This window comes from Diaphorina citri, unplaced genomic scaffold (assembly GCF_000475195.1).
Source record: "Diaphorina citri unplaced genomic scaffold, Diaci psyllid genome assembly version 1.1 scaffold180, whole genome shotgun sequence".
In the NCBI taxonomy this organism is placed as follows: domain Eukaryota; kingdom Metazoa; phylum Arthropoda; class Insecta; order Hemiptera; family Psyllidae; genus Diaphorina; species Diaphorina citri.
Window position 1 is genome coordinate 97,285 of NW_007377617.1, and position 10,142 is coordinate 107,426.

The 10,142-nt window shown below is 37.8% G+C and overlaps 1 protein-coding gene across 1 annotated transcript; it reads right to left on the bottom strand.

Moving 5' to 3' along the window:
* Nucleotides 1-7,864: 7,864 nt before the first annotated feature.
* Nucleotides 7,865-9,825, bottom strand: LOC113465903. Its single transcript, XM_026820849.1, has 5 exons — nt 9,586-9,825; nt 9,156-9,220; nt 8,708-8,770; nt 8,441-8,644; nt 7,865-8,241 (listed from the first exon to the last, which is right to left on the bottom strand). The coding sequence occupies exons 1-5, from the start codon at nt 9,660-9,662 to the stop codon at nt 8,108-8,110; spliced, it is 543 nt and encodes a 180-aa protein (XP_026676650.1). The 5' UTR covers nt 9,663-9,825; the 3' UTR covers nt 7,865-8,107.
* Nucleotides 9,826-10,142: the final 317 nt, after the last annotated feature.

The following is a 10,142-nucleotide window of genomic DNA, read 5'->3' on the forward strand; positions in this document are numbered from 1 at the left end:
AGGATAAATGGAAAATGAGACAAAAGTTTAAACTCTGTCTTCGGAAAAGCAAAGAGAGCAGAACGCCAAAAAATTGGACAAATGCCTAAATTGGGTACCTACCGTGGTTATTTATCCGTCCAAAATTTAAAATTACATTTTTAAGAACAACAAATAGGAACATGGGTATTATACGTAAATTATAATTAGGGAGGACGGGGTTATTCAAGCAACATATTTCGAACATATTTGGGAATTATTTACTGAAGGTCTTTTGAAGCCTTGGGGAGGGTGGGTTTCAAGAAATTTACAGTTCGGCCGCTATCTATGTTCCTAGGACTCATTATTATTTCAGAGGGGATAGAAGGAGAAGGAGGAGAAGGAGAAAGAGGAGGAGACTAGGAGAGGAAGGAGGGGAAGGAAGAACAATAGGTAAGAGAAGACTAGGAGGAGAAAGAGAAAGAGGAGGGAGGAGATCCGAGATTAGAAGGGGAAGAGGGGAAAAGGGGAAAAAGTGTGGGGTATATTAGTGTTAAAATATTCATAGGATGTTTATGTATATTAAATTGCATTTTATATAAACAAAGAGTAAACTACACTTATGAGCTTGTTTAATAAATTAGGCTAGGTAAAAGCTTAAAGGCTGGGTTGAAAAAAAAGTAACCTGAATTTCAAATAACAAATAGGTAATTCATTTACCTCTGACTCGGGGACATTGGACAGGGAGTAGACCAGCTTAGTCTGGAAGGGGGACTTTAAACAGGGAGGGATACCAGCCTGAAATGTCCCTTGATAAAGAAGTAGCAAAGGTTGAGTGCGAAAGGCAAATGCCAGCCCAAAGCAAACACCCTAGGAGTGATTGAGAACTTTTTCATTCCCTCTTCTTATCCCCTTTCTCGCTGAGAGGAAGAGAGAGAGAAGAGAGAGGGAGAGAGAGGGAGAGATAGAGAGAGAAAGAGAGAGAGAGAGAGAGAGGGATAGAGAGAGAGAGAGAGAGAGAGAGAGAGAGAGAGAGAGAGAGAGAGAGAGAGAGAGAGATTGCCCCCTTGATAATAGCACAAAGCAATTATCTTAGCGAGGAAAGCAATTCGATAATTAGCACACAAAGGAGTTGAAGACAGCTGCTTTAACTCGTATACTTCCCCCAGTAACAATGGAATAGTTTTCACATGGCTTAAGGAGGAAAAAGAATAGGAAAAAGGAGAAAATTAGAAAAACTTCTTTTTGTGCTTATTTGGAATTCCATTAAAAGCACATTTTTGTATCGTTTTCATAGCAAATAATGTTCTTTTGCCTGTCTATTTAAGCTCTTAATTAAAGTGCTTCGTCTGATGTAGGAAGCTCATAAGTATTTGGAAAGACAGAAGAAAGCATTTATCAGTCTACTTTTCAACAAGATCTTGATAGAAATGTCTTATAATTTAAACAGGAAATTACTATTATTTTGAGTTGAACAAGACTGGATTTTGCGGTTACAAAACAGTCTCGAATCCCTTCTTTCATCAGTTGGAGGAAAATGACCACAATATACCTAGGTACCTACTGAAATTCCCATTGATTCAAGTGCTATGCATTGTATGGACAGCATTAAGCGGAGAGAAACCAGTCAACAAAGACCAACTTTCAAAACCCTAAAAATACGTAGATACATAGGTATACGTATTAGGCATTTTGATAGAACATGATACACATAATAGCACAAAGCAATTATCTTAGCGAGGAAAGCAATTCGATAATTAGCACACAAAGGAGTTGAAGACAGTTGCTTTAACTTGTACACTTCCTCTAACAATGGAATAGTTTTCACATGGCTTGAGGAGGAAAAAGAATAGAAAAAAGGAGAAAATTAGAAAAACTTTTTTTTTGTGCTTATTTGGAATTCCATTAAAAGCACATTTTTGTATCGTTTTCATAGCAAATAATGTTCTTTTGGCTGTCTATTTAAGCTCTTAATTAAAGTGCTTCGTCTGACGTAGGTACCTAAGTTATTTGGAAAGACAGAAGAGAGCATTCATCAGTCTACTTTTCAACAAGATCTTGATAGAAATGTCTTATAATTTAAACAGGAAATTACTATTATTTTGAGTTGAACAAGACTGGATTTTGCGGTTACAAAACAGTCTCGAATCCGTTCTTTCATCAGTTGGAGGAAAATGACCACAATATACCTAGGTACCTAGTGAAATTCCCATTGATTCAAGTGCTATGCATTGTATGGACAGCATTAAGCGGAGAGAAACACCAGTCAACAAAGACCAACTTTCAAAACCCTAAAAATACGTAGATACATAGGTATACGTATTAGGCATTTTGATAGAACATGATACATCATACCCTCTCTGTGTTCGTCAGACATTCCATTCACACCCTTATTAATGGAAGGTCAACTACCCAGCAAGGTTGTGGCATAAAGTCCCCCCTAATTACATGGATGAGAAGCCTGTATTACACACCCACCTTCTCGTCCCCACTACATTCCCTTTCGTCCCCACTACATCCCCTTTCGTCCCCACTACATCCCTTCTAGTCCCTTTTACAACGGATGTTGGTAATGCAGCTGTTGTCAGGTGTCCACAGGCCTTGCGTGAGACACGCGAGCATTCTTCGTGTTCTTTTTATAAGGAAAGAGATTTTTTGGTCGATTTAAATTTACATACCTATTTTTTTTATGGTTCTTTTCTCTTTAATGCTGTTCATAAAATACCGATGTATGTGACTATACTATTGGGTCCTGCTACTACGTATAAGGACATGCTAAAGGACAGAAAGGCATGCTACAGAGACGACATACTATATTACCTGGAAACGGAGCTGTTTCTGCATCATCATCCGCATCTATGAGGGGAATGTCGGTCGCATTCTGGTGTAGTGAAATGACATACCTATTTTTTTATGGTTCTTTTCTGTTTAATGCTGTTCATAAAATACCGATGTATGTGACTATACTATTGGGTCATGCTACTACGTATAAGGACATGCTAAAGGACAGAAAGGCATGCTACAGAGGCGACAAACTATATTACCTGGAAACGGAGCTGTTTCTGCATCATCATCCGCATCTATGAGGGGAATGTCGGTCGCATTCTGGTGTAGTGAAATGAACATCTTATCCGGACCTCCTGCATTGTACACCTGTTGTGTTCCACTGGATTGAGTTTTCGATTCAGGTGCAACAGGTGTCAAGGCGTCTTTGGTAGAATTACACCCCATCTTTGGATTTGTCTCGGAATTTTCAAAGTCAAGAAGCTTTGGAGCAGTTCAGTTTATTAGGTTTGAGAAAAGTTCATGCCGTCACGAGATTATTTGAAAGTTCATTTTATGTAGGTAGATATAGGTACCTAGATATTAAAAAGCTTTAATAGTTGAATCTTACAGATAACTATTGAATAAATACGTTTAACAGTTGAATCTTGATTATCTTGAACAGTTTAACCTAATCTATTGAGACCCTATAGGTACCTAGATATTAAAAAGCTTTAACAGTTGAATCTTACAGATAACTATTGAATAAATACGTTTAACAGTTGAATCTTGATTATCTTGAACAGTTTAACCTAATCTATTGAGACTAGGTACCTAGATATTAAAAAGCTTTAACAGTTGAATCTTACAGATACCTATTGAATAAATACGTTTAACAGTTGAATCTTGATTATCTTGAACAGTTTAACCTAATCTATTGAGACTATTGAATAGGTTTGTTTTTCAGTTTGTGTTTCAGCTCTGGATTTTGAGTATGAAACCCCAAAGTCTGTTCATTAAACAATACAAAATGCGTTCTTACTTACACACACTATTTAATTTAAAGTACAAAATTATAGACATAAGGTATAAGTAAGTAAGGTACATACCTAGATATTAGGTACTAAAATGTGTTTCATAGGAGTACCTATCTAGTAAAATGTTTTACATAATACATGAGTATGTAAGTATTTTGACAAGTTAAGCTAAAGTAGATATACGAGTTTACATTAATTGTTTACATTGTATGCAAAATACAACACGAAAAGTTTAATAATGCGAAGTGATAAAAACCAAGTATTAGAAACCTAGAATTTCATGGGCTCTTGATTTTGAGTATGAAACCCCAAAGTCTGTTCATTAAACAATAAAAAATGCGTTCTTACTTACACACACTATTTAATTTAAAGTACAAAATTATAGACATACATAATTACATAAGTAGGTACATACCTAGATATTAGGTACTAAAATGTGTTTCATAGGAGTACCTATCAAGTAAAATGTTTTACATAATACATGTATATAAGTATTTTGATAAGTTAAGCTAAAGTAGATATACGTGTTTACATTAATTGTTTACATTGTATGCAAAATACAACACGAAAGGTTTAGTAGGTACATACCTAGATATTAGGTACTAAAATGTGTTTCATCATAGGAGTACCTATCTAGTAAAATGTTTTACATAATACATGAGGATGTAAGTATTTTGATAAGTTAAGCTAAAGTAGATATACGTGTTTACATTAATTGTTTACATTGTATGCAAAATACAACACGAAAGGTTTAATAATACGAAGTGATAAAAACCAAGTATTAGAAATCTAGGTGGATGAGTAAGAACGTATATTAAAGCAGGAAAATAGCGAAATTTTCAGCATTTGTTCAAATATTGACAAAGAACGTTTTGCGTTTAAAAAAACATGCAGTCCCTCCATTTCTCAAGGGATTAGATGAACCTATTAATTCAAGAAGCAAGCTTGAGGAATGGGTGGGTAAGAGTTGGAAACTCTGATGGGTGAAGTAATTAGCCATCAAGAAGGTACCTCTGTAATAATTATATAATTATAGGGGGGAAATAGCACCATAAACCATAATGATCCAGGGGTGGGGTAATATTGGGAGGGGGGAAGGAAAAGAAAGAGAGGGAAAATTAAAAGGTGAAAAAGGAAAAAAAAAAAATAAGGAATAAGAAGAGAGAAAGGAGAAACAAGCAGGGCCCGTCCCTCCGGCAATTTTTTAGCCCGTGGTCTATTCGATCGTGGTTAAAGAAAATCAGTACCTATGTACCTACCTAATTTGTTTAATATTCAGTTTATTATTATTATTATTATTATTATTATTGATTTGATTTTTGGCCCTACCTACCTAATTTGTTTAATATTCAGTTTATTATTATTATTGATTTGATTTTTGATTTTACTGTCATGTAATGATTTAAAATCAAGACTAGAGCCCATTCTCCCTTTAAGTCACCCATCCATTTATTGGCCTTGCTCGGCGTAGCTTAACATAGGTGACGCTAAACCCGGTCTTAACTGATCAACTGAAGTGTTATCTAAAACTTCCTCGCTTTGAGTTCATAGGTCGTCGCGACAAATTTCAAGATCAGAGTTCATTTGTGTAAGAAAATGTGAAAAAAATCCCCCAAAAACCAGTTTTTTAGGTTTTTTGGTTTTTCGGACAAAATATGCACCACCACTTTCGTGTCCCTGGTAAAAAGACCTTTAATTTGATATATAGGTCGACTAGGTTTGGATAAGTCCTTCTATGGGGACAGACAGACAGACCGACCGACCGAGTACACCGAAGCGAATACCCTTATACCTTTTTTATTACTATCGTAATATTAAAGGAAGGACGGGCTAAAAAGGAAAAGAAGGTGAAAGGATAAGGAGAAAGAAGATGAGGAAGCAGGGAAGGAAAAGAAAATAATAATATATAATACATAGCAATAATAACAGGATAAGGAGAACGAGAAGAGTAAACCAGTCATTATTTATTTTACTCTTTTTTTCACAAGGACATAAATACACACTGGACACGCTATAACGACTTGACAGTTCTTAACACATTACAAAGTAGAGGCCATCTCCTTATAAGAAATACGTATTGGTAAAAGAAAGTAAAAAGAAAAGAACACGCGAAAATCCAATAAAATATTGAGATAGATAAGGTGGGCAGTGTGGGCATTAAGCAAGACGCGAGAAAATGTCAACTTCCGTGACCGAACAGTTGACTCAGAAGTTAAAAAGTTCAAATCCCGAGCGGAGCAGATTTTTCAAGAGTAATCCAGAAGTAATGCGCACAAGACTGTTTTCGTGATTTGGACGAAATCCCAATATCCTAAACCTTGTTTAGACTGCTGGGGTAGAGGGACTTTGCAGTCCGAATGAAGCAAGACATAAACGGGTCAACCAAATGGTGGAGAAAAGTACATTTATTATTTATGATATCAACGAACGCAATCTTAAAGAAGTAGATATTAGATAAGGTGGGCAATGGCAAGAAAAATAAAAGAAAATGTCAACCTCCATGACCGAACAGTTGACTCAGAAATTAAAAAGTTCGAATCTCTAATGGAGTAAATTTTTCGAGAGCAATCCTGAAGTAAAGCGCACCAGACTGTTTTTGTGATTTGGGCGAAATCCCATTAAATATAAGAGACCTTGTTTAGACTGCTAGGGTAAAGGCACTTTACAGTCCTATACGGGCAGGATAAACAAGGTTCATTCTAGTGAGAACAACTTGGTCAAGAACGTATTAGGTACATGGGAACGAAATAAAGGATAAACTAAAAATAACATAAAGAAAGAGAGAAAGAAAGATAACAAGAAAGTAAACAAAGGAGAACCAAGAGAATGAAGCAAGACATAAACGGGTCAACCAAATGGTGGAGAAAAGTACATTTATTATTTATGATATCAACGAACGCAATCTTAAAGAAAAACCTCGTTACGCCATTTAAACATATATTATAGGAAAAGTATTCTAATAAAAATAGAATATCCATGGTGGTCAAATCCATTGAAATAGAGATTTCTTGGCTTCAGATCAAAAGTACCAAGGGATAAAACCATGAAAAGTGGACAGCTTTTGCATCATACCTACAGGTTTACCCAAATTCAGAGTGGTTCCTTAAACAATCTTCTTATAATAAAGTTAGAGCGAAGGACTGTGGACCAAGAGGTTGGTGGTTTGATAAGGGACCGACATTTATTTTGTGAAAGGTTTTATTCATACTAAACACAGTTGAAATTCCTTTTTTAGATACTTACATCCGAAGAAAATAGCGATAGCTAAAAATACAACACTCACAAGTTTTTCGAAGCAAAAAACAAGACGAACAAAAATAGCACTGATCTAAGCGCAAACCTATGCTTACTGGAGGGACCCTTACAGTAAACGAAGCATGAAATATGACTAATAACAATCAAATAGTAAGATGCAATGAGTGAGAGGTCAAATTAATATGAGAGAGGTGATGCTGTGAGGAGATGCAGAGGTGATTATGTCAAAGGGACATATTTTCGTTTTCGGCCCAAGTCAATCAAACTTTGCAGAGAGGTTCTTCATGAAATATGTAGATCAAATTCAAAAGTCTCCTTGAGACCAACCTCGAGAAATGTACGGCTCGGCCGCTATTCAAGATTTTAGTTTTGAAAAAGCTCAAAAATGTTCACTCTTCTCAGTAACAAGATATAGAGATTAAATTTTAGAGAGCTAAAGGCTATGCTATAGAGACTTCTCCATCATCTCTCTCCTATAGAGACTCAGTCCGTGAATTCCTGCGCGCTGCGGCAGAAGAACAATTTCGGGGTCGAGCTGTTACTTGCAATTTACCGTGTTTTTGCTGGCCGAGTTTCAAATTACTATGGTGGATTTCAACAACCTCCAGCCTCAAACAGCTCCGTTAGCTTAACAGCCCTGATAAGCCAATACAAATTAAATAGAACTTAACTGGCTGTTAGCTTAACAGGAGTTCAAATGACTGAATAAATTTTGGTGAAATCCAACATCTCAGTGAAACAGCGGGATTATTCACACTGTGTGCAGAACTACCGCAGCGCAGTTATCGCATGGTTCTAGACACAGTTTCTTTTCGGGGCCGAGCTGTTACTTGCAATTTACCGTGTTTTCGCTGGCCGAGTTTCAAATTACTATGGTGGATTTCAACAACCTCCAGCCTCAAACAGCTCCGTTAGCTTAAAAGCCCTGATAAGTCAATACAAATTAAATGGAACTTAACTGGCTGTTAGCTCAACAGGAGTTCTAATGACTGAATAAATTTTGGAGAAATCCAACATCTCAGTGAAACAGCGGGATTATTCACACTGTGTGCAGAACTACCGCAGCGCAGTTATCGCATGGTTCTAGACACAGCTCAATGTAATTCTCCATCCTCATCATCTCTCTCCTCACCTTCACTCAGAGGTCCACTAGGATGTTTCTCTATCATGCGGTCTATCCTTTGCTTCTCCGCGTTCACTTTCCTCATAGGGCTCTCATCATGGTCGTCTCTAGGGGAGCGCGGTCTCTTATCATATCTCCCGACACTCGCGTTGGAATAGTAGCTCCCACTATCCCTTGGATCACGACCTGACGACTTGTAGTGGAAATAGCGGGGTCTCGAGTGTCCATTGTTATAGTTCTGGTTATATCCGCCTCTGCCGCGCGGGACGTAGTTCCCACGCCCACCCACTCTCATCATGGTCATCTCTAGGGGAGCGCGGTCTCTTATCATACCTCCCGACACTCGCGTTGGAATAGTAGCTCCCACTATCCCTAGGATCCCGGCCGGACGACTTGTAGTGGAAATAGCGGGGTCTCGAGTGTCCATTGTTATAGTTCTGGTTGTATCCGCCTCTGCCGCGCGGGACGTAGTTCCCACGCCCAAAGGATAAGACCTTGGCAGTTACAGCTCCCTCTATCAAACCTCTTTGAAATTCTTAGTTAACTTCACTTTGTTTGGCTAACTACTTACTGTCGAATATGCCCATCAAGTTGGTTGATGAAGAAGAAGGATTGTATGTTCTGTTTGCCAAGCCTGAAAATCAAACAAATTGTCAATTTTCAAAAGATTAATTATTATTAAATAAAATAAAAGTAAATAAATGCCGTTTCTTTGTGTTATCATATCACAACTTTGGTGCTCACTGCAGCATTGTAGGATCTTCCAAATATCTCAATGATTCAGCTCCCAATGTTTACCAGCCATGCTGGTGGCACCAATCGCTATGTGCATTTATATTAAATAGCTACTCATTTTTCTCACGAGGCTGAGTGGGTTCCGCAGCAGCCAGGTCACGGAATCAATGATTTGGATGATACTATTTTTTTTACCTCGCCGGGAATCGAACCAGGGTCTCCCGGGTGAAAGGCGAGCGCAGTGATCACTACACCATGGGAGCTGACGACCACCCCTAACTTACCATTACCTTGTACAGATCCTGCCATACGTTTGCTCAGGGGTGACAGGGACTTCTCCTTGTTCTTCCTGAAAGTCGAAAACAAAACAATTTTAGCAAAGCGTTTACAAAAGGGATAGTAAAAAAAAAAAGTTTTTCACCACCGTTTTTATTTCGTAGCAATGAAACAACTGCTACATTAGACACGTGTGGTCTGTGTCGCAGCATGCCCATCCCGTAGTATGCCTCTCATCAGAAGAGCGATATGAGACACAATACTTCCCATTTAGGTGCCGGGTCAACTCGAAAACAAAAGAAAGTAACGTTGAAATATTTGCAATCGAAACCCTTTTTTTCAACTGCCCTCTTGGGAAATGACGCTACTAAATTTCATTTCAAAACTGGGACTCGAAACATTCAAAAACAAAAAGAAGGAAATACTGAAGTTAATTACAATATCTCAAGCTCCCACTTCTTGATTATTTCATCCACAATGAGTTCCATGATTGAAAGAGACATGTTGGAAGTCATCTGGCGTTACCACAGAACACTTGAAAACTACTACGATATACTATAGGTAAAATACACAGTTAAATCTCTAGTGAAGATTTTGTTTAAATTCATGATTAATCTCAGAGAAGCCATGGCTACTGGTCAAGGTAAAACGGGATAAAGTTCATTGGGGAAAGTTGAATAAAATCAATTGGCTGCAAACAAAGTTGCAGACTGTTGTTAGTAGCTAACAGTTTTCCAAAGTTGGTACGTAGTTACATAGACAAGTAGACATCGCGGTATAGCCCTACATTGGTCGAGACGCTCGCCTGGTAAACAAGAGGACGTGAGTTCAAGATGAATGTTTCACCGCCGTTTTTATTTCGTAGCAATGATTCGGCTACATTAGACTCGTGTGGTCTGTGTCGTAGCATGCCCATCCCGTGGATGTCCCTCATCAGATGGACGAGAAGAGTCACAAAACTTTCCAATTTAGGTGCAGGGACAACACGAGAACAC

Excerpts from the sequence above, each read along its gene's own strand:
- LOC113465903 (XM_026820849.1), bottom strand. The coding sequence starts at position 9,662 with ATGACTTCCAACATGTCTCTTTCAATCATGGAACTCATTGTGGATGAA. Across the intron at positions 9,221-9,585 it reads AAGTGGGAGCTTGAGATATT|GAAGAACAAGGAGAAGTCCC; the intron begins GTAATTAACTTC and ends TTCGACTTTCAG. Across the intron at positions 8,771-9,155 it reads AGGATCTGTACAAGGTAATG|GCTTGGCAAACAGAACATAC; the intron begins GTAAGTTAGGGG and ends TTTGATTTTCAG.